Consider the following 25,136-nt stretch of genomic DNA (forward strand, 5'->3'; position numbering starts at 1 on the left):
TGGCGAAGTCAATGTGACCTCCCCAGAGAGAACCAGTTTCCCTTGCTTCCTCCTGTCTTCAACAAAACCCCTTCCCTCCTACTTTAGAGAAATAACAGAGATACCTGGAATCAACGTGTCTGTTGATCTTTGCGCGTTTGTTTCTTCAGGGTGGAGGTCACTTAAGAGAAGTCTATTATTCACACAGGACACCACCGGGCCTCCTGTCTGCTTCCTCTGGAGCCCTTTCCCTTCAAGTTTCCTTATTCCTTTAGCCACAGCCTATCAACAGCTTGTTTACAAATCCCAGCCTCCACCATAGGAAGCTCTTGAAGCTTTCAAAGCCCCATCAGGCTAATGTCTCTACGCATTACATAAGACACCTCTCCCAGAGAACTCCTTCTCCCTTTGGAAATAGACATAAATAAGGGAAACACATGTTCTGAGACGTGCTCTGAGCCAAGTCCTTAGGAATGGCTTTAAGATCACAATAGCTCACAGGACAAGATTAGCAAAACCGGTCCTTCTTGTCCCTGACTAAATAATTTCTACTTAGCCAAGCTGGATGTTAACCCTCTGGTTCTACTTTCTGTTGCTTCAGGATATAGCTCTCGCTCTTTCCCAAATACCAGGATCATCAATGTCTTTGTGTTATTTTATTCTTTATACATTTTTAGTCTTCAATGAAGACATCAAGCACCCCACACGTATGCACTGCAAACACCCCAACTGAGAAAGTAGAGAGGGTTTTCTTCTTCCCAGTAACACCTTTGTAAAGTGATATACCCCATTACGAATCCTGGGAAAATGATCTCTTTAATGCGTTGAATCCAGGTATGGACTTGGAGCTGAATAAAAAGAGATCCTTCTGTCTCTGCTCACCTGCTGAGAGCCGTGGTACCTTACAGCTATTCCATTAGGATCTGATACTTGGGTGGGCTGAAAGAGTTGGTGTGTGTAGAATTCTGGAACGTGAGGGAGGCACCCCTTCAGCAGTGACTAGCCAAGGGTTCCACAATTCCAGTGTAGAGGCACGGACTAAGTCTCAAGGCACAGGCAATGCTGTTTGGTGGGCTGTAAGCAAAGTCCTATTGCCATAGAATCCACTCCTCCTCCTCTTCCTCCTCCTCCTTCTCTTCTTCTTCTTGTATTAAAAAAAGCCTTTATTCAAAAATTCAATTTCAAAATTTAAACAGGATTATTGGTTCTGATCTGTGATACTTTCAGGACCTGAGTCCCTAACTGTGGAGACAGCAAAGCAAACAGCCAGCCTGTCAGACTCGAGGAAGAATGTCCCACCAGAGCAGAGGACCTGGTTCTGTCTGGTCTAGATTATATTTCCCCCACACTGGGAGATCACCAGTTTGGCAGTTTGGGCTTATTGTTGGGGGCCTGTGGGAACGTTCTCGATCTTCCTCATCACTAGAAGTCCATCAATGATTTTCCCAAACACTACATGCTTTCCACCCAGCCAATCACACTTAGAACACGGGATAAAGAACCGGCAGCCATTTGTACTGGGACCACTGTTTGCCATGGAAAATAGGCCTGGAGGCAAGTGTCTAAGTTTAAAATTTTCATCTGCAAATGGATCCTGGTAAATACTGGCAACTCCAGTGCCATTGCCATTAACAAATCTCCACCCTGGATCATGAAATCCTTTATAACCCTGTGGAAGGCACTACACCTTTGTATCTTATTGGACCATCTTTCCTGAACTCTCCAGTGCATACTTGCCTAAAGTTTTGCAAAGAACTTGGTCTTTATGTGACCAACTTCCTGGCTGCCAATGCTGACATTAAAGAAGACCACTGGATTGACTGGACTTGAATTTACCACCGCCATGGCTTTGACCCAGAAGCATGTTCTTGAAAGCAAGTTCATTTGTGGCTGAGCCTGGGTTAGGGTTAGGGTTAGGGTTAGGGTTAGGGTTAGGGTTAGGGTTAGGGTTAGGGTTAGGGTTAGGGTTAGGGTTAGGGTTAACTTCGGAAAAGTAGAGCTGCTTTGCTTGAAAGCACAGGGAAGAGAAAAGCAAACTCCCAGCTCTTTTCCTCAGGCCCCTGGACACCATGCCTCTCCTGTTGCTGAGAGTTACCTCAGCTGGAATGGCCACCAGAGTAATGGAAGGAAGGCTGTCACACGAGGTAGACCGAGAAGCAGTGTCCCAGCACATTCATTAACGTCAGTCCTGATGAAAAGTTCTGATCTGAGCATGTTGTAGAAGTGGAGATCTCTCAGAACTGTGGCATCACTGTCAGGTGCATGGCCACAAGATAGAAGATACAGCTGCAGCTGTCCAACTGAAGCAAAAGACCCAATGGTCCTCAACACAGAACGCCACTGACATCGAGTGTCCAGGCAACCTCTGTTCAACTAACCCTAAGCTGCCATCATCACTCCCTTACACGATCTATAGTCTTTAATACACTCGCAAGTGAAACGTATGTTCAGTTCAGACATCAAGAATAAAGCAGGATGATAGATTTGAGAAGCACACTGTCTTTTGTGCTGTTGACACAAAAGGATGAGCTGCTATTGACACTCTAATAAGCATTTCCAAATGCCCGAGGTTACAGGCTCAGCGGAAGTGATGACGTTCATATACCTCTCAAGCATATGAGTGTTTTACACTCATCCAGTTATTACCAGCTTTGCAGGCAAGGAAACTTCAGGGGCTTAGAGATGCTGGGCAACGAGCCTGAAAACCAAGCCGACAAGTGGCATCGGGAGGATTAGAATCCAAGAGAGCAGAGTTCTGCTACACTGCCTTTGATTAAAAATAATGTACATGCTAGAAGTCTCAAGGACCCTGCACAACAGGGCCTTCCATGTACTAAGTAATGAATCTGGTTCACACTTAAGAACCAGGATCAGACATGTCATAATTAAGAGCATACAGGACAGTGACCTTTGTCAGCATAACTGTCAGGGCCTGGGTAAAATATTAAGGCCTAAATGTAATGTTTTAGCTCACCATTATAAGGAAACTTTCTCACGTTGGGGTCCAAGAACTCCCTCAGGATCTATACAAATGCTGATCTCAGTCAGACATGGAGAGTTGATTGAGCTCACACTCCAGAATTGATCCATCAGGACTGTGGTCCAGATGTGAGAACTGAACCTTGACCCATCCTTAGTTAAGCTCCTATAGGGTTTTTAAGCCCCAAATCCACCAACATCTGTGCCAAGTTATTCTACCAATCAGGATTTAGGGATAGGGGATTCCATTAGGAACATGTTTTGTTGTGTATTATCCAAAACATTACTGCTTCTGTTGCCTAGGGTATTTAACCGTGGCAGGTGATTTGTCTAACCTTCACGTCTTAACTTGTCTACCAGGATGGGACTTGTGTTGTCTAACCTTCACGTCTTAACCTGTCCTAATCTAGGTCCTAACAATAACAGCAAGAAAAGAAGTATTGTTTAACTTTTTTGGCATAAATATTTCTGATATCATCTAGTTGTTGCATATATAGCCCACAATGAAACATGATCAGTGCAGCTAAGAAAGACAAATTCTCCCTGAGTTTTTGGAAAGAACGAGTAAGCCACACTACTCTACTCAAACAAGATAATATAAAAGTGGAGCAAAAGAGAAAGAAAGGAATATTGGCTCAAGTAAGCAGATAAGCAAAGGTCTGGGAATAATCTAAACTTTCATCTACGTAGTCGAAATTATAAAGCCTCAAAGTAATAGTTAATTAATAAAGTCGAGGTTTAATGCCTAGCAAAGTGATGTGCGTAGAACAGGCGCTCTGTGTATCATTGCAGAACAAATGGCTGAATTCACAGACATCATGTTAAGGGCACGTAGGCCTTGTTCTTTCAAACACTTGAACAGTTTTTTAAACTCCACCATGTAGATCCCATGACATTTCCTGGTTGGCAATGTTTTTCTTTTGATTTGAATCCCAGGATCTCTAACTCAAACAAAAGAAAGGAAGTGCCATCCATCTTGAGAGAGAAAAGGAAACACAGGTCCCCAAATAGTGTGGAGCAGGAACACAGCTCTGGTTTCTGCCCTGAGACACAGGGATAAGAAGGGCAGTCTCTAGCAAAGGCTTCTACTAAAAGGTCTTATGCTTTAGTGGAGAACGGGTTTGTATTTCCTCAGATGTGAATAAGACCTTTTAGTAGAACACTCGACATAAACATATGTCTTTAAAGCCACACAGTGGGGACTGGAAGAGGGTAAAGACATTCTCAGTATGCACAGCTAATATTAACAGTTGTAAACTCAGGCCAAGAAAAAACTGCTTTTTCTCAAAAGCATCTCAGTGCTCTGGGGACTAGATAGAGAATCAATGTGTACTCAAAGATAACTATTCATTCTTTATAGGATTTTCTAAAAGTAACCCAAGCAAAAGAATACAAATATCTCCAGTTATTTTCACACAGTAAGATGCTAGCTTAGATCTAGACTGGCCAAAGTGTTCAGCAAACTTCTGTCCTGTTTGGAAGGAAAGCCAATCAAACCAAACAAAGGTCTATGCAAACCGAGGAAGATGCCCAGCACACACTTTACATCCTCTAGCAGTGGCATCCTTTCACCAAGGGCAAATCTGAGGTCCTCTGAGCAGGCTCCATCCTTAGGGCAATCAATAGCATTATCTGTTGGGTGCTCACAGCTCTGCTTTTGCATAAGACTTTTATCTCATTTTAGCAACAACAATAAAAATGATGCAGGACTCCGATAACCTTGGTGCTCACTGTGAGCTTAGGCTCTTTCACACAAGCCGCCAACAGAGCAAAAGCACTGCACTTCATTCTGTCATTCAGTGGGTTCTGCCAAGTGCCAGGTCCGTGGGGACAAGTAAACTGGCCAACCGAACTTCACACCAGGTGAAATAGAACCTTAAAGCCAAAGAGGGAACACTCTCCTTTCCAAGAGATAAACAGTATCTCTTGGAAAGAAGAGGAGGAGGGAAGAAGAGGAGGGAGGAGGAGGAGGGAGGAAGGGGAGGAAGAGGAGGGAGGAGGAGGAGGGAGGAAGTGGAGGGAGGAAGGGGAGGGAGGAGGGAGGAAGTGGAGGGAGGAAGGGGAGGGAGGAGGGAGGAAGGGGAGGGAGGAGGGAGGAAGGGGAGGGAGGATGAGGGAGGAGAAGGGAGGGAGGAGGGGGAAGGAAGGAGGAGGGAGGAGGAGGGGGGAGGAGGAGGGAGGAGGAGAGAGAAAGGGGAGGAAGGAGGAAGAAAAAAACAGAGGGAGAAAGGAAGGAAGGAAAGAAAGAAGGAAGGAGGGAGGGGAAGGTGAGGTAGCTGTACTTTCAAAAATAACAAAAAATACAAGAAGTACTAAAGTAATCTGAATTGAGTGAAATATAGGCTTTCACAATTTTTTCCTGTGCTTCTCTCATTCCCATGGCAAATGTGTAAGGTATGGTAGGTAGAAGAGCTGGCACGGCCATAGAAGACATATCAAACCAGGGATTTAATTTTCATTACTATTTCATTTCCCTAAATGGTTGGAGCTATAGTTACAGCGATCGTTATAGAAGACAAAATATTTACAACTGCAGAGGTTACGTATTAAACTGCCCTGGGTTCTGGCACGGTAGTTGCCAGAAGAAACCTGCAAGGAATGACAAAGCATTTTTTTAAATTAACAAATGCACCTGCCTTGATTTTTGACTATGCAAAGCTAAGCATACATTTTAAATGCATACATCATTGAAACTGAATTCCAGTAGGTCTCAGCTTTTAAGAGCACAGAACCTGCTTCAGAGACTGTCCCGCACACACCTTTATCCTTAAGATTAGAAACATTTCTGCTGTTTACAAAATATGAATAATATACATTACTTGAAACAAACGTGGCCACCAGATTTGCCTTTCTGTCTGCTTCCCGTCCCTCAGAGAAACTAAGCAATATAAGACAGACACAGGTAAAAGTGGAATAAAACACCTGGTTTGGAAGGGCACTTAATAAACAGCAAAATAATCTACATGACAAAACCACATACCAACACCCCACAGGACAACAATTGTACAGTATTACCCAGACTCTTTTTTAATTATTATTTTCCTATTGCTTCAAAATATCTGCTTGCTCTTGGGAGAAAAGGGGAGACTTGGTTAGTAAAGGAATCTGGAAGTCTCTGATTTCCCAAGGTGTTACTGAAATTCCCACACCCTTTCTTAAGAAGAGAAACATATAAGGGAGGTGCCTGGACGGAAGTGCCCCTTACTTGAATTCTCAGTTGGATTTCCCCGTCTCTGTAATAGGTTCTTTCCAGTTTTCGTTCTCAAATCTCCAGAGAAGCGAGCACATACAGGCAAATATGCGCGGTCTATCTACCACTGAACATGGAGACAGCACCAACACCGCTCATCACAGCCAACCACCGCGACAGTGAGACCTGGCAGTGAGACCTGGCTGTCCTTTTAAAGCGCTTTGGAACCACTGCCTACAGCTCTGGTTCCCACACAGTTCCACTTCCACCAAGAACTTTAAAGGCTCAGAAAGGCAAAACAGGTTGCAAGCAAGAAACAAGAAGGAAAACAGAATGTGTGATTTGGAGACGAGGGTTTTTACTGCAAAATGAGTAACGGTGGCCAGCTGCCCAAAAGAGTAGCGGTATTAGAAAATGCCAACCCAGTCTCCAGACACCCTTGTCAAGTCATGGAGAAAAGTAGTAAATAATAGTGGCCACTGTTTTAAGAATAAGAATAGTAATAACGATTGTCACCACAGCCTTCCGTACAGCTACACGTGGAGCCACTCCTCCCCTCTCCACCACTTCAGCCTCCGGGCATCCTGTGCGGCCCTCAGTAGAATTAAGGGGCACTGGCCTAGGGTGGGGAAATCAGTGGGTGGATCAAGTGGGTGGGGCAAGTAGGCGGGGAATTGAGCCCCGCCCCTGGTTCCTGGCACGCCCAACCCTCCTGCGCCTGCGCTTCCCAGCTAGCGCGGGTGGGAGGGTTGGGGGGGGTTGGGGGAGAGGCTGATTGGTGGTCTTCACTATGAGCGTAACATTCGGCTGTAGTGGGGCTTGGGGATGCTGCTAATGGAGCCGCGTCCAGCAGAAACATGGAATTAGACCTAACTGGAGACCTCACTAGACAGTCACTGGCAGCCAGGACTCAGTGACAAAGGAGATGGACGTGGGAAATCTGGTCTGTTTGCTTAAAAGCAGGGTCATAGGAGTCCTACACTTGGGGGCGGGTGGGGAGGGGGCGGCTTTCCTTACCAACTAGGGAAGAGAACTTGTTGTGGTGGGCGGGCACGCGCTGCCAGCCAGCAAATCAGGAGCGAGCGCTGGCCTGCAGTTACCTTTCGCGGGTAAACCGCTCCTCTGCAAGGCACCAGGGTTCTCTGCCAGGCGTCCCGCGGAGCAGCACAGTGCCAGGCACTTTTGAGGTTGCCCTGAAAACAAAGACTCATTTTGGGGGGCGGGGGTGGGGAGGAAGGACATCTGTTGTCCTTATTTCCCTATTCTCTGGGATTTCCCCACCATCCTGGAGTATCTCATTGTATTAAAGTCTGTCTTACTTTGGAGTTGCATAATTATGGACAAATTAAGTCAGCTGAGAGTTGAAAAGAGCCAGCGCCATACAAAACTGTTTGTGTGTGGTTAGATACTGTGGGATTTCAGAGGCCATTACATTTTTTTTTTTAACCAAAATCCCTTCTAAATCAATACTGATAATATTTGGGAGGTAGTGAATGAAATGTCATGCCTATATTGCTGGGAGGGGGGTCACCATTTACTGACTGAAGATAGCGTTGGCTGGTTGAATTTTGTACTCACACAGAAAATGTTAGCAAGGTCTTGATTAATAATAGAATATGTTTTTATCTATATTATTAATCTAATTTTTTAAAAAGAAGTCACCCCTCCCTGTGTAACCCAGACTGATCCTCCTGTCTCGGGCTTTCAAGTGTTGGGCATACAAGTGTATTCCCTAACTTCTAATTTTAAGCAGGTTGGAAAGCGTTTGGCTCAGTGATATATGGCCTTGAATGAGATCAGAGTTTCAATATCCAGTACAGAAAAAAAAGTTAAACTTTCTGAGTGCCTCTCTGTCTTTCTTAAGCCTCACTCTTTAGCCTGTATTAAAAATATGTCATTTTAAAAATGCTCCAAAAGTAAGTTTTAAATGATTTTTTTTTTACTCTTTTTTTTTTCTCCCCTTACAAAGCTAGCCTGCTTGAACTCAGTATAGTCACAGCACAGAATGGTTTCTTTAAGGATATTTTCTCAGTGATAACCACTTCTTTTCAGTAACAATTCGTTCTCGGGAAGTTCAGTTCTCACTTAACCTACAGCTATGAAAGAGAGCATTTATCACCCATTCAAAACCCAGCAGCACCCGTTACTCCTTCGAAGACCCTTACCTCCAAAGCTCCCTAAGTTACCTGTATTAAAGAAGAAAGTTCGTATAGTCCATACAGGTATGTACAGATATGTGTCTTAACCTGGGTGTGGTTTTTTTCAAAGAAATCCTTTGCTTTATTTAATTTACAATCTCAGTAAAGACAGTTACTGATAACCATAAGGGAAAATGTTTATCATAAGGTGACAACAGCCAAGAACCAGTTCTATAGGTGTGCTCATTGATTGATCCGCACTTGTGACCCTGTCAAATGTGAGTTTACTTGCTGCTAAAACTTATTTGAAATCCCCAAATCAATAGTCCTTCTGTTCATGGGAATGTGTGTTTAGATAAACGAAAAATGCAAGTTCCCCAACACCCAGTTCCCACCTGGATGACACAGGATTAACTCTGTCTTCCTGTTTCAGCTCCTGTAACATAAACACGTGTTCCTTTCCTGGTCTACTTAACTCCGTGGTTTTTTGAATTTTTTGTGCCCCCCCCCTTTTTTTAACTGCTTGGTTTATGATATCCATAAGTGTAGTGTTGAAGTCCAGTCTAAGCAAAAGAAAGCTGTAATGTGCTTAGCAGAGAACATCATGTCAGATGAACTTCCTTGATGAATGTAGTGTGCTTGACTGTGAGGCCTATGTGAACAAATCAACGATCTATTCTATATATTAAGAAAGTATATTTAGTCATATCTATGTATTCAAATAATATGTTCTTAAATGCAGAACATATAACCACAAGATTATGTGTTGATTGGTTAATGAAAATGTTGAGAACAGAGTCTTAAAGGAACCTGACCTTATAGTTTTCCTTAGGAGTTCAGGCTAGGGTAATCGAGCGTTTGCTAAGTCTTCACAAATGATGAAGATTGAGTGTGTTTATTAAGCACAGTGTAGGAACTGATGAGAAAATAGTCAACAAAACCAGACCTTGCTCATCATCTTCCATTAGTTTCTGTCAGGTGGGCTAGGGGCCATAGAGATGGTTCAGTGGTTAAGCACTGGCTGCTCTTCCAAGAGAACCAGGGTTCGATTCCCAGCAGCCACTTGGTGCCTCACAGTTCCAGGGGATCCAGTGCTCTTTTCTGGTCTCTGCAGGCACTAGGCATGCGTGTCATGTAGGTAAAACCACTCATACAAACTTAAAATTTTTTTTAAAGATAAGCCATTTTGTAATGTGACTATATAATCCCATGGCTCCTGTATTTCTTCATATTTCTCTACTAACTACTACATTTATAAAAGCAATGTCTTTCCCTTCTGAATTCCTCTACTACTTGGCTTTTCTGGTTGTATTATTTTTATGCCAACATCTATAATATAAATTTTACTTATAGTGTTAAAGTTATCCTTTCATCTGTGCCTATCAAAGATGTAAAAAAGCAATATATCCATTACCTCCAAATCCCACACAACCATTGTTCTGCCATTTCTATGTCATCCTTTCTGAGTTTCTGTGATGCCCTATGTTTCTACAGTTCTGTAAACAGCCCTCATGGCCATGCATATTGGCAGCTCCTTACCAGGTTCTGAGTTGGAGTTTTACTGTTTGTCTTTTTGGTTTAACTCCATAGTCCAGTGCAGAATTCCCCAACATTGGCACTACAAAGGTTGTTTGCTTTTGCCATCTTGGAGAGTCAATGACCTTGACTAACATCAGTCCAAAGTACTTTATTCATTGTGGGTATTTGAGATATTTGCTCAATGAATAAAAAAAATAGAGTGGCTCAAGTCTAATTTATAAAATAAACAATAAAACACTGATCCAGAACCTTCACATAGCCAAAAATTGGAATGTACTGTTCATCCTACAGAATTTAATGACATTGTTTCTGCTTTACATAACCTTTCAATTGACTACTAATAATGAGCGTCACACAAATGAAGAGAAGAAGCAACAGGAGAAAGCAGCATTGAATACATTTGGATACATATGTGTCCGCGCAACAGTACAGAAGGGTGTAGTCAGCAGCTATGAGAAGCCGTTAGAGTAGAAGCAAGGCTTTAATAAAACCTTGACTTAAAGTGGGATAAGGGAGAGACCATGTGCTTTTTGAGGGCAGAAGCTAGTACTGGAAATGTAGAAATAGAATACCTTTTAAAAAACTACGGTCATGGTGAAATGGTAAGGTTAAGGTACACTTACCTTATGGTGTCCACTTACCTTAAATGGTAAGGCTGGTACACTTTGATTAGATGGTAAGGAGACGCCAACTTCCCCTTCAGTAGACACTCCTAGGAGTTCTCCATGCTTGGCTCTCTGCAAGTCTCCCTCAATTGGTTTGAAATGAGAAATCTCATGCCCCTCCTCAGCCACCAAAGGAAGAAGGGAAATTCTGGGAACAAGGCTAACATAAGGCAAGGGCACTACCCACAATCCCTCTCTCTGAGCACGGCTCTGTTCTCAAATGGAGAGGGGGAGTTGAGATGCTAGGCAGAGTTCTCGTGAACCTTCCCTCTGAAGTTCTGCCACACTGAATGCATTCCCTCCTCACTGGAACGGAATGCTCATCACCATTAATTGCAGTTGAGACAACAGAAAGACGACGCTTGGCATTCCATCCCATAGGAAGGAGAGGTACATCTGAGTGCAGGTACCATAGATTTCTGGACCTAAGTGACAAAAGAGTTCTTAGCAGAGAAATAAACATGCAGTATCTTTTGGTCAATATCAGCACATTCCTATGTCTGAAAGACTGCTTTTATATTTTCATTTGGCATATTGCTATTTATGAAATAAAAAAAAATTCAGGCCGGGCGGTGGTGGCGGCGCACGCCTTTAATCCCAGCACTTGGGAGGCAGAGGCAGGCGGATTTCTGAGTTCAAGGCCAGCCTGGTCTACAGAGTGAGTTCCAGGGCAGCCAGGGCTATGCAGAGAAACCCTGTCTTAAAAAAAAAAAAACAAAAAACAAACAAACAAAAAAATTCATATAGGGAAAGCTGGTGACGAAAGAGCCATTTGATCAAAAGTCACTTTCACCATCTGTATTACCAGAGTTTTAGTGACAACGGTCCCAGATCTCTTCTTCATGTCTTGGACCTTTCCCCATGGCCTTTCTTCTTCCAAGAGTTGCCCCATCCTTTGTAAGTCAGTTAGCTTCTCAATGGCTTGCTCAAACTATATTCCTTTCAGCTCGACAGAAGTCCCCACAGCTAAGCAGGTCTGTTCTTAGAAGGTGAGTGAGAAATGAAAAACAAAACTCAGCCTTTAGCAGCTTTGTTTGGAGAGCTTAATAAAATATATACTAATTTCTCCCTTTCCCCCCTTTATCCTGTTTAGTTAAGGCTAGAGAACCTGAGGAGACCTCTGGAAAGTTCAGCCCCGATGAAAGCGCGTCAGTGAAAGTCGATCAAAGTGTTTCTCAACCAAAAAGACCTGCTAGCGCTAAAACCATCTGTCTTGATTATGACGGGAAGGCACAGGAAAGAGTGGTGCCTCCCGTTAACATTATTACACATCCACGCGGTGTCCGCCGCCTTCATTGGAAGGTCCCGAAGAGCGCCTCTGGTTCCATGTTTATTCCAAGATGTATGTCAGCGTCTTCCCGAGTTTTTAGGAATACACTACAGCAAATAAAAAGAACCAGAAAGTCCTTGAAAAAAGAAAGCAAAGACGACGAGTTGCCCACTAAAAAGCCATTTAGCAACACTTTAGTTCTTTCCAAGGAGTTTTCCAAACCTTTACCCCCTTCTTACTCTAGGTTTATAACTTCTAGGTTTAAGCCATCAGGTACCCAGGTCCGCCCTGCACCAAAGATTTCGAGCTATATTCAAGAGCTTCCTCTTCTCAGAAATGTAAAGGAAACAGCGCTCAGCCCTGTATCTAGCGTTTCATCTATACTACCAGAACCGCAGTGGTCTGAACGACCACACCCTAAGGTAGCCCTAGGTCAAGTGATATTGAACACCGGTTCACTCCCGCCCGCCCGTTCCCTGCCAACACCTGCTTTGCCAAGAAAACCTCCAAGACAGGTTGTGATAGGTAAGCAAAATTGAAACGTGGTCTTCAGGAGTGGCTTCATTAAAAACAGAGGAGAGGGAAAAATACAAGGAGGTGCATAGTTTTCAAGGTAGAAAAAATGTTTAACATTTAGTACCTCAGGCTGGGAGTACCAACAGTCATCCTGACCCTATAGAGGTATGGACACAACTTGGCTACTGTATCCAGATAGTATTGATGAAAGTTGATCAGAAAGTTCACAAAAACCTAGCAAGAAATCAGTGAGAAGGTGCTTTACATAGGGCCTAAGGTCTTCAAGTGAGGATAAACAGCTATTTAGGGGGTGGCCTAGAGGATTCCTGAAGGAGACAGGAAGTGCTGGCATTTGCACTCCAGAATAATAATAATAATAATAATAATAATAATAATAATAATAATAATGAAATCACCTTCAAAGGTATGTAAAAGTTTTCCTTTTTTTTTTCTTTTTATCTAGAAAATGCCGCCGCCACTGCTGCGGCCACTGCCACTACCACCAGCGCCCCAGTGAGTGGAAAGACAGAAGCCCACAAACCACCTGATAGTAAGTGCTGGGCTAATACCATTCTTGGAGAAATTATAAGATTATTCTCCTTCCCTCCAGGTGTTTGTTATTTGGTTTGTGTAAGTGGTAGGACACACATCTCCCCAGTTCCTTCAGCCATCTGTTCCTCAATTATTCCTTATACACTGACAATGAGCCAGATGTTGTGCTGATGTTGAGAATATAAAACTGATGTGTTCTTAATCTAGACAGGCACAGTAGATGTGCACTTTTAAGTGGCAACTCTTCCCACATGCCAGGCCCCATTCTAAGTGCCTGGACCTTAGCCATCTGACAGAAAGAAATGAGAACCATCTTTAGGGAAAGTTGACATTGGTCTACTGCCAGAGATGGTAGCAGACAGGAGGCAGGGAGATTGAAAGTTCAGGGCCAGCCTGGGCTACGTAGTGAGAGCCATACACTTGCTGAAAAGTTACTCAATTTTAGATCTCATGTGTGTCTACCTGCAATCTGATGGACATAGTATGTGGTGAATAATTTATCATTACCAAGCCTACAAAAGCAAAACGAATGAAAAAATAGCAGAAACCGTATTAGAGTTATCTGACAGATTTTTAATAAAGAGTTCTGGTCCTGTCCCAGTATCAAGTAACTTCTTCTGGACTAATGTTCTTACCAAAATCAACAGTTAAATCTACCAAAATGTGCATAAAACAGCGGCTGAAGGCATTGGAAGGTAACCAATGCAGGTGTGACTCCGATGGCTCCAGTCCACAAACCTAGAGAAGCTTATGGGCCAGCAGGGTGGTAAGTGTGGAGCAAGCTGCAGTCGTGTGTCTTAAATTCCCCTCTGTGCCCTCACTGCATCCCTCCTCCGATGGCCAGAGTTCACTAGGTTGCACTGGACATGTTTCTAAGCTTTGTAATTACATTTTACTGTAATAGGCTTGTAGCAAGTGCAGTCTGTTTCAGAAATTGAAAACTGAACCCTTGTCTTGTTCTTTCGGAGGCCTCATTTATCCTTCCTGAAGCAATTACAGACTCTGTAAAATGTGTTTCCGAGAGAGCTGAGCATAAGGCACATAAAGCACATTCTGGTACTTGGGAGACAGAGACAAGCAGATCTCTATGGGTTCAAAGCCAGCCCCGTATATGTGGCCTCAAAATAAAGATCTTTCTACAAGTAACACGGAAAAAAAAAATGGTTGGCACCAGGGAGCTGGGAGACTCCCCAACCTTCTTGCATAGCCCTCCAGGAGGGAGCGATCTCCCAGCAGGCTTTCACTTTTGAGCACAGAGGTGAGATCTCCACCTTCTCTCTGGAGAGGCGCCAGCTAGGAGCACACAGGGCCTAAGATCAGTGGAGCAGGTGGGACGGAAGTCTTTCTGCCCACTTTGCACTGGGGAGCCAGGAAAATCTACAGTCTTCTGTGCATAGCCCACCAGAAGAGAGATCTCCCAGCAGTGCTTTAACTTTTGAGCTCAGAGGAGTAAGGACACAGGGTTACAGGCCTGCAGAAGGAACAAACTCTAGCCAGAGGCAAGAATACCAACTAGCACCAGATGGCAAAAGGCAAGCACAAGAACCCTACCAACAGAAACCAAGGCCACATGGCAACATCAAAACCCAGTTCTCCCACCACAGCAAGTCCCGGATACCCAACACACCGGAAAAGCAAGAGTTGGATTTAAAATCGTATCTCATGATGCTGATAGAGGGCTTCAAGAAAGACTTAAATAACTCCCTTAAAGAAATACAGGAGAACACTGGTCAACAGGTAAAAGCCCTTAAAGAGGAAACACAAAAATCCCTTAAAGAATTACAGGAAAACACAATCAAGTGAAGGAACTGAACAAAACCATCCAGGATTTAAAAGTGGAAGTAGAAACAATAAAGAAAGCACAAAGTGAGACAGCTCTGGAGATAGAAAACCTTAGAAAGAATTCAGGAGTCATAGATCCAAGCATCAACAACAGAACACAAGAGATAGAAGAAAGAACCTCAGGTGCTGAAGACACCATAGAAAACATTAACTCATCAGTCAAAGAAAATGCAAAATGCATAAAGCTGGTAACCCAAAACATCCAGCAACTCCTGGACACAATGAGAAGACCAAACCTAAGGATTATAGGTATAGAGGAGAGTGAGGATTTACATCTTAAAGTCCCAGTAAATATCTTCAACAAAATTGTAGAAGAAAACTTCCCTAACCTAGAGAAGGAGATGCCCATGAACATACAAGAAGCCTTCAGAACTCCAAACAGACTGGACCTGAACAGAAACTCCTCCCGACACATAATCAAAACACCAAATTTACTAAACAAAGAATATTAAAAGCAGTAAGGGAAAAAGGGCAAGTAACTTATAAAGGCAGACCTATCAGAATCATACCAGACTTCTCACCAGAGACGATGAAAGCTAGAAGATCCTGGGCAGACTTCATACAGACCCTAAGAGAACACAAATGCCAGCCCAGGCTACTATACCCAGCAAAACTCTCAATCATCATAGATGAAAAAACCAAGATATTCCATGATAAAACCAAATTTACACAATATCTGTCCATAAATCCAGCCCTACAAAGGATAATTGATGGAAAATGCAAACACCAGGAGGGAAACTACACCCTAGAAAAAGCAAGAAAGTAATCTTCTATTAACAAACCCAAAAGAAGATAACCACACAAACATAAAAATAACATCAAAGATAACAGGAAGCAACAATAACTATTCCTTAATATCTCTTAACAACCATGGACTCAACTCCCCAATAAAAAGACATAGACTAATGAAATATTTCTCGTGTAAATCTTAAATTTTATCAGAAAATGTTTGTAATTCCCCTTTTAATTAATTTAGTAATTTCTTTTATGTCTACCAATTTATCTGCATTATTTTCATTATAATCTCAATTTTAATATGTCTTTCTATATACTTCCTCCATTTTATCAGAAATGTTTCCAATGTAAATCTTTGATTTTATCACAAATGTTTCTAATTCCACCTTCAATTAATTTACAAAGAGTTTTTACATCAAACATTTTTTATGTAAATTTTTCCATGAAGTAGTTAATTTTAACGTGTTTGTCTATTTATTTCTTGAATTTTACCAGAAATATTTTCCATGTAAATCTTCAATGTTATCTGAAAATGTTTGTAATTCCACCTTCAATCAACTTAGAATTATCTTTATACCTATCATTTTATTTATATAATTTCCATGATAATCTTTAATTTTAACATGTTTTTCTATATATTTCTGCAATTTTATCAGAAATAGTTTCCATGTAAATCTTCAAGTTTATCATAAAATGTTTATAATTCCACTTTTAATCAACTTAGGAATACTTTTATGCCTACCATTATATAAAATTGTCCATGATAATCTTCAAAAAATTTGTTGCAGGTTTAAAATATATTTCATAGAATTTAAAAATGTTTTCTAATTGCAGTTTGGTGTACTCTTGCATAGACCTTGTCTCATGCAAGTTAATATACACAGGGGACAGATAAAGTTAATTTAAGTGTCGATGGTCTCTGCTTGGGTAACTGCTAGGGGTTTTCTTGTTTTGTTTTGTTTTTTCCTTTGTTGTATGGAATCTATACACCGAGGGAAGAATTCACCTGTATAGGGCTTTGGAGTGGTAGATGGGGGGGAGGGAATCTTAGGAAGGAAATGAAGATGTCCCTGGGGAAGTGACGTCAGAGCTATGCTTTTATGATGCCTGTTATTTTGTCAACCAAAAAGTTGCTCATTTAGTTTATAGAGGAGGATTTTTAAATTATCTTTACGTGTGGCTTCCGAAGGCAGAGATGTAGTCTGAGTTTCTAGGTAGAATCCATCAGTGAGTATACAGTTTCATTTTGTAAAGACAGTTTTGTAACAAGAAAGACAGCCAATGTGGCACGCAGACCAATCCAGACTGGGTGGATGCGGGATCTGGGGAGTTGATTCCAGACTATCTGTATTGCTAATCCCTTTGATAATTCATTCTTGTGAGAGCATCCAAGGCTTTTAGCTTAGCCACATATGCCATAATACCCTACGGTTTTATGTTTTGATTTTTGTTTGTTTGTTTTTTAGCCATTCAGAGAACCTTGAGAAAAATAGACCCGGATGCCCATGTCTTAAGAGGGGAAGGCTTTAAGAATGTCGCAGCGACACGCTCCGAAACAGTACTGGCGCTGACCACCCTGGCCATAATAAATTGCCAAATATATGGAAGAAATGCACTTAATCTTAAGGTATGTTAGACCTCCTTAATAGTATTGCCCATTGGTATTATCAGTTATTTTTACCTTTTTAGTTTCTCGATATAGGTTAGTTTTCATTCCACGGAAGGAGGTTTTCCTGTTACCGCAGACACTTACCAGAAACACATGCAGGTCTTACCTCCAAACGAAATGTATCCAAGTTTGTCATCAGTTCACGAATGAAGTGTAAAAGGTTGCTGAGATCCAGAAAAATCATACTGTCTTTATTTTTTCATAATTTATTCTGATAAGTAGGATTGAAATTGTTCATGCTCCTCATTTACCAGAAGCTTTAGACCTTGTGTCAAGTCTAGTGTGAGGCTGGTCTGCACTGGACGCTTGTCTGCACTGGACGCTTGGACTGCCCAGCAGATGAATCACGGCAGCACTTGTGATTTACTGAGCACACACTGTGTTCCAAGCCTGCGCTCCTCCTACAGCTTACAAACTTACAGTCTGCAGCGTAGACAACTTAACATTCATTTTACAGCTGCATACATGGAGGCTGCACAAAAGTAACTTGCACAAGACCTCACTCTAAGTAAGCACAGTTGCAATTGTACCCAGCACTGCTTAACCATTTGTTTGCTTGTTTGAGACGTGGTCTCCTGAGCAGGCAGTGTAGCTGAGGATGACTTTCAGTCCTCATGCCGCCAACTCCGAGTGCTGGAGTTTTATACTTACGGTCCACCATGTTCCACTTACACGGTGCTGGGGATGGGGTCCAGAGCTCAATGCTTGCTGGGCAAGCACGCTACCACAACTCTCCCCAGTTTTTAGAATTCTTTGGCCTCAAAAATCTATACATTTGGTGTGGTTTTGTTTTTGTTTTTAAGAGAAAGAAAAGGGAAGAGAGAGAAAGAGAGAGTTAGTGAGTCCTAAAGGTGTCACCTATTAGCTAGAGTGCAGTATGTAACTTTTCTCATGTTAGTAAATCAGTTTTATCACCTCAACAATCACATCCCTACTCAGAAAAAGCTCTAGTTGACTGTGTAATGCATTCTGTAACCTAGGAGGGACATTTCATCAGTAAAGCCTCCGGGTTTCAGAATGCCTGTCGGGTTCTTCCTATTCCCAGCTGAAGAATGTGTCTTGAACAAGCATGGTTCTGTGTGTAAAAAGGCAGAAGTAGTAAATAACAGAGTTACTTAGCAACAAATAGAGAATATATATATATACACATATATATACATACATACACACACACACACATGCATCAGTCCCCAGCCTAGAACATCTGCATACATATGTGCATAAGTCCTCAGCTTAGAATATCCATATATGTTACGTGGCTTATTCTTTTTCCTCCAATGGAAAATAGTTTTAAGAACTTCGAGGATATCAACAAGTTAATATTTTAGGATTGTCATGTGTTCTTCTGGAATTTCAGTGTTTAGAATTATGGCGTTTAGAATTATGATCATCACTGACGAAGGTCCTAGAGCTAATAAATAAGTTCAGCAAAATTAGTCAGTCAGATCAACATACAGAATCATAGACTGTGTTTCTGTGCATCAGAAAAAAGAAACTAGGGAAGGAGTCCACTAAACAAATTATCCAGAGAAAAATAAAAACACGATCATTATCTCTTAAAATAAAAATAATGCAGGCTGAGAAGAAGGCTTAGTAGATAAAGAATCTGCTGTCAAGCCTGAGGGCCTTTGCCTGTCACATGTACCCTGTGTAATACATGCCTATACTCATATGCTCACACACATATCCATCGCACATACATGCAAAAAGCAATATGAATTCTAACTACACAGAGTTGTGACTTTTCTCTTAATAGACCAGAAAGAGTTTAGACGGTATGCCCTGTTGATGGGGTTGTAGTATTATTAGAAAAATTAAACATTGTACAACATGAAGAGAATTTACTGTTAATAATTAATATCTTCATTTTTTTTTTACTTTCCTACAGGGATTCTTTCTAACTCACTGTCCAGACTTATCACCAGTGGCTTTTCAATTGATATACCTTAATTTATCATTTAATGACCTCACCTATTTTCCTTTAGACGTGAGTCTACTTTTTTATTGTCTATATTGCTAAATTTTACTATTGTAAATAAAAGTAGGTATCTTAAGTTATCCTGAAGATATTTTTCAAAATAAATGCATGTTGAACTGCATCTAAACAGGCCTTACTTGATAGAAGTGAAGAAAGTGTAGCATTTTTTTTTTTTTTTGAAATTCAATGGCATTAGCCACAAATGTAGTGTGGCTACAAGCTGTCAAATATGTTCTCATGGTTGTGTAATGCATAAAATATAATTCATTCTTCTGACTTTTAGTAACTTTTAAAATTAACTTACCCATGTGCTAATCAGAAAATTAAAAAGCCAAGTTAGTCTGGGAGGACTGGGGTAGCACAGTTTTGTCTGCACACGACATCATTTCACTCAGGAATGCTTAGCAACTAACTGTGGCTGCCCACACAAGACCCACACACAATAAAGGCAGTCGACATTCTAGTGGGTATGGAAGGGACACATATGTTCCCACGCCTATCTGAGGTGCTATGGGCAGTTGATGTCTCCTGGGGGGAGGGGCAAGTATGTTTCCTGTAAGTGTGTGGCATCCACTCCAGTGGGTGACCTCATAACCATGACCATATAGGCAGTGCAAATTAGAGTAGTGTTAGGCTATTTAAAACAAGAGAATGTGATGTTGGGGGGATGGATCTGGAGTTGGAAGGCGGAGTGGAAGTGGATATGGTAAAAATACATTTTATGTGTGTCTGAAATTTATAAAAATATTATATTTCAAAAATGTTAGTGAGCACTTAACATTGCAACAAGTTTTAGTTGCCAGCAGCTCAAATAGGACAACCAGGCATAGGGTGACTTAATTTGATGTTCTTTCTAAAATAAATGTGACATGATGAATAAATAAACATGTGACAGGTTATGTTGTTTTGTTCAGTGTCTCACAGATTAAATAGACTTTAAACAAAGTATTACTAAAGCTGTATATCATTATAAACGTATCTACTTAACAACACATCCCTTAGTGCAGGAAGCAGAAATGGAAACAAAGAAAGCAGTTATTATTGGCTAGTTTAATACTCCATTTTCAATAATTCCAGAAAAATCAGGGAGAAAGTAAGCAGAGGAACGAAAACTGAACACCAGTTAGACACCTATGAAACCAACCAACAACAGTAGCAGAAGACACAGTTCTCAATTTGGCCAGAGACACTTTTCAAAATAAACCATACATCAGGCCCCAAAACTATTCATAATAATTTCAAAAGACTGAAGCCAAGGAGAGTGACACTGAGGCAGGAGGATCATTACTTTGACAGCAGACTACATAGTGAAAAGGTCTTGTGAAAAATAAAACTAAAAAGTTGAAGAATCATAAAAGACTATTTTGGCTGTTACACAATGAAATTGGCAACAAAAAAATAAATTGACATTTCACTTACATGTAGAAATTAAGCAAATGTCTTATTTATAGAAAAAATATTTTTTATACAATATATTTTGATCATGATTTCCCCTCCCCTGTTTCCTTCCAAACCCTCTCTAACAAGCTACCCATCTAACTTTTTTAAATTTTAATTATTTTTTAATTGGATATTTTATTTGTTTACATTTCAAATGTTATCCCCTTTCCAGGTTTCCTCTCTGCAAGTCCCCTATCCCATCTCCACTTACCCTGCTTCTATGGGGTGCTGCCCCCACCTACCCACTTCCGCCTCACCACCATAGCATTCCCCTACACTGGGGCATCAAGCCTTCACAGGACCAAGGGTCTCCCCTCCCATTGATGTGAGAAAAGGCCCCTTCAGCTCCTTCAGTCCTTCCTCTAACTCCTCCACTGGGGTCCCTGTGCTCAGTCTAATGATTGGCTGCAAGCATCCACATCTGTATTTGTCAGGCACTGGCAGAGCCTCTCAGGAGACAACTATACCAGACTCCTGTCAGCAAGCACTTATTGCTATCAACAGTCGTACCTGGGTTTGGTGTCTGCATTGTAGCATGGATCCCCAGATGGGATAGTCTCTGGATGGCCTTTCTTTCAGTCTCTGTCCCACAATTTGTCCCTGTATTTCCTTGAGACAAGAGCAATTCTGGGTTAAAATTTTGGAGATGGGTGGGTGGCTCCATCCTTCAACTAGGGGGCCACACCTAACCTCTGGATATGGTCTTGACAGGTTCTCCCTCCTCTTTGTGGGGTATTTCAGCTAATGTCATCCCTATTGGGTCCTGGGAGACTCTTGCTTTCCTGGCTTCTGGGACTTTCTGGTTGCTACCCCCAGTTCCCCATCCCCCATTGCTTCCCATGCCTGTTCAATTTCCTGACCCTCTATACATCTCCTCCATCTCCTCCCACACCTGATTTTTCCTCTCTTCTTCCCCTCTCCCTCCTCTCTTCCTCTCAAATCCCTCCACTCTCTACTTCCCTTGTTTATATTGTTCCCTCTTCTAAGTAGGACTGAAGCATCCACTCCTCTTGAGCTTCATGTGGTCTGTGAGTTGTATTGTGGGTGTTCCACGCTCTGCCTAATATCCACTTATCAGTGAGTACATACCATGTGTGTCCTTTCGTGACTGAGCTACCACACTCAGGATGATGTTTTCTAGATGCATTCATTTGCCTGATTTCCATGAAGTCATTGTATTTTTAATAGCTGAGTGTAATGTACCACATTTTCTGTATCCATTCCTCTGTTTAGGGACATCTGGGTTGTTTCCAGCATCTGGCTATTATAATTATGGCTACTGTGAACTTAGTGGAGCATGCGTCCTTATTACATGTTGGAGCATCTTTTGGGTATATGCCCAGGAGTGGTATAGCTGGGTCCTCAGGTAGTAAGTACTATGGCCAATTTTCTGAGGAACTGCAGACTGTTTTCCAGAGTGGTTGTACCAGCTTACAATCCCACCAGCAATGGAGGAATGTTCCTATTTCTCCACATCTTTGCCAGCATCTGCTATCACCTGAGTTTTTGATCTTAGCCATTCTGACTGGTGTAAGGTGGAATCTCAGGGTTGTTTTGATTTGTATTTTTCCTGAAGACTAAAGATGTTGAACATTTCTTTAGGTGCTTCTCGGCCATTTGAGTTTCCTCAGTTGAGAATTCTCTGTTTAGCTCTGTTCCCCATTTTTTGACAGGGTTATTTGGTTCTCTGGAGTCTAACTTCTTGAGTTCTTTGTATGTATGGGATATTAGCCCTCTATCGGATGCAGGACTGGTAAAAATCCTGTATGTAGCAAAATGCTGGGTCCTGTTTATGTATTCAGTCTGTTAGTCTGTGTCTTTTTATTGGGGAATTGAGTAGTAGTGACTGTTGCATCTTGTTATTTTTCTTATTAGAGGTAGAATTATGTTTGTATGGCTATCTTCTTTTGGGGTTGCTGGAAGATTCTTGCTTTTTCTAGGATGTAGTTTCCCTCCTTGTATTGGAGTTTGCCATCTATTATACTTTGTAGGGCTGGATTTGTGAGGAGATATTGTGTAAATTTGGTTTTGTCATGGAATATCTTGATTTCTCCCTCTATGGTGATTGAGAGTTTTGCTGGGTATAGTAGTCTGGGCTGGCATTTGTGTTCTCTTCAGGTCTGTATGACATCTGCCCAGGATCTTCTAGCTTTCATAGTCTCTGGTGAGCAGTCTGGTGTAATTCTGATAGGTCTACCTTTATATGTTACTTGACCTTTCTCCCTTATCACTTTTAATATTCTTTCTTTGTTTTGTCCATTTGGTGTTTTGACTATTATGTGATGGGAGGAATTTCTTTTCTGGTCCAATCTATTTGGAGTTCTGTAGGCTTCTTGTATGTTTGTGGGCATCTCTTTCTTTCCTACCCATGTAATTTTGAGTTTTTAATTCTCTCTTTAAAAAACAAAGCCCATCACGTGCGCGTGCACCCCCCCCCACACACACACATACCACACTAAAATAAAAACCAAAACATAGAAGCAAAAGTCCAATAAGACAAAAATTGCCTAAACAGAGCAAAATGAGACTAAAAAAAGGTCTAAAAACATGCATTGAGTTTGGTTTGTGTTGGCCAAGTTTTCCTAGGCATGGTTAATATACACAGTGAGACTCCCTTGGAGGAAACTACTTTTTCCTTTGCCAGCATGGATCAGGTGCAGATAGTTTATTTGTTAAGGGTGGGACCCTGTGTCCATTACCCCCTCAGTGCTAGGAGCCTGGCTGGCTCAAACCTGTACAGGCCTTTTGCATTCAGCCAGTTTCTGTGAGCCCATACTTCAACAGTCCTGCCGTGCCTGGAAGATGCCATGTCCTAGCATTTATCCAGCATCTCTGGGTCTTACAATCTTTCCACCTCCTCTTCTGCATAGACCCCTGAGTTTTGAGGGGTAAGGGTGGATAAAGACATCCCATTTAGGACCGAGTGCTCCAAAGTCTCTCACTCTCTGCACATTATCTGGTTATAGGTCTCTGTGTTAGTTCTCATATATGGCAAGAAGAGGTTTCTCTGTGGATGTCTAAGTGAGGCACTGGTCTGTGGGTATAGCAGAGTGCCATCAAGGAGTCTCTTTTTGCTGTGTTACTTTAGCAGAATAGTAGTATTTGGTTTTCTCTAGGTTCATAACCTATCTAGGCTCAGGTTCTTGGTCAGTTTATCAGTGTCAGGTGTGGGTTCAATTTTATGAAGTGAGACCTAAAATCCAAGCAGAAAGTGCTTGGTTACTCCTGTAACATTCATGCCACTATTCATGTATAAGTTATGAAAGGCGACCAACAACCATAACAATAATCTGTGATGTTTGGGAGGTATCCATGGGATCCCATTTGCCAAGGACTCAAAAGATGTAACCTAATCTTGGCACTGAAAGCTTTAGTTGGAGGTATAAGATTTAGAGTCTTTCTATATATGTATTTTAGGAAGCTCATACAGTTTCCATATGGTTTTTCAAATAACCTTTAGTACTAGTTGTCTCTCCCCATATTTCCTTCATTACATTTCTCCTCCACCCCAGCATATCTAATTCTCCTATATTCTCCTCTGTCTCTCCATACTGTATTTTATTTTCCTTTCCATGGTGGTTATTTTCATTGTAACATCCATATCAAAGTCTTAAAAAGCTAATATTTACATATAAAAAGAAACATGTAATATTTGTCTTTTGGGGTCATGACTTTTTTATAACTATCTATTTTCCTGAAATTTTCATTTTTAATGGTCAAGTACTATTCCATTGTGTAAATGTACTGCATTTTCTTTATTCGTTCATCAGTTAGTGGACTTCTAGGCTTTCTCCAGTACAGGGCTATTATGAATAGAGTAGCAAGGAACATGTATGAGAAATATCAGTAAGAGGATGCAGATCTTTTTGAATATATGCCCAAGAGTAACATAGCTAGATATTGCGGTAGATCTATTTCCAGTTTCCTGAGGAACAGATTTCCACAGTGGCTATGGAAGGTTGTTCTCCCGCCATCATGAGTTGTCCTTTTTCAAAGCAAAACAAAACAAAACAAAAAAAAATGCTGACTGGTGTAAGATGAAGTTTCAGAGTAGTTTTAAGTTGCATTTCCCTGATGGCTTAGGTTGTTGAACATTTCTTTAAGTGTTTCTCAACCATTTTGTGTTTCATCTTTTGAGTACTCTCTGATTAGTTCTGTTTTTCATTTTTTAATTGGGTTGTTTTCTGAATTTTCACCCCCCTTTTAAGTTCTTTATATGTTGTAGATACCAGCACTCTATCAGATATCTAACTGGTAAAACACTTTTCCTATTCTATAGACTTCTGCCTTGTCCCAGTGATGGTGCCCCTAACCATACGGAAGCTACTTGGTTTCATGAGGTCCCGTTTATTAATTTTTGGTTTTAGTGTTATTCTATCAGTGAATAGTTCAGAGAGTCCTTTCCTGTGCCAACGAATTCAAGTCCACTCCCTACTTTATCTTCCATCCGATTTAGAGCATGTGGCCTTATGTTGTAGTTCTTTATCTATTTAGAGTTAAATATGTGCAGAGTGATAGACCTATTTGTGTTCTTCTATAGACCGCCATCGGGTTTAACCATCTCTATGCTGTGTTATCACTGTTTCTTTGTCAAAACCATGTGTCCATGAATGTGTGGACTTATGCCCGCATGTTCAGCTCAGT

General features: G+C 41.4%; 1 protein-coding gene and 1 pseudogene across 1 annotated transcript in view; one reads left to right on the top strand and one right to left on the bottom strand.

The window, feature by feature from the left end:
* Positions 1-1,296: 1,296 nt before the first annotated feature.
* On the bottom strand, positions 1,297-1,868 carry LOC127691293 (peptidyl-prolyl cis-trans isomerase H-like; annotated as a pseudogene).
* Positions 1,869-6,932: 5,064 nt separating this feature from the next.
* Positions 6,933-25,136, top strand: part of Lrrc63 (leucine rich repeat containing 63) — a 42,903-nt gene continuing 24,699 nt past the window's right edge. The window contains exons 1-6 of the mRNA XM_052190941.1: positions 6,933-7,091; positions 8,201-8,370; positions 11,584-12,285; positions 12,740-12,826; positions 16,872-17,032; positions 18,963-19,061. Of these exons, the coding sequence (XP_052046901.1) occupies positions 8,247-8,370; positions 11,584-12,285; positions 12,740-12,826; positions 16,872-17,032; positions 18,963-19,061 (1,173 nt within the window). The 5' untranslated portion in view covers positions 6,933-7,091; positions 8,201-8,246. The remainder of the gene's footprint in view (positions 7,092-8,200; positions 8,371-11,583; positions 12,286-12,739; positions 12,827-16,871; positions 17,033-18,962; positions 19,062-25,136) is intronic.

This window comes from Apodemus sylvaticus, chromosome 8, assembly GCF_947179515.1.
Source record: "Apodemus sylvaticus chromosome 8, mApoSyl1.1, whole genome shotgun sequence".
Taxonomy (NCBI): Eukaryota; Metazoa; Chordata; class Mammalia; order Rodentia; family Muridae; genus Apodemus; species Apodemus sylvaticus.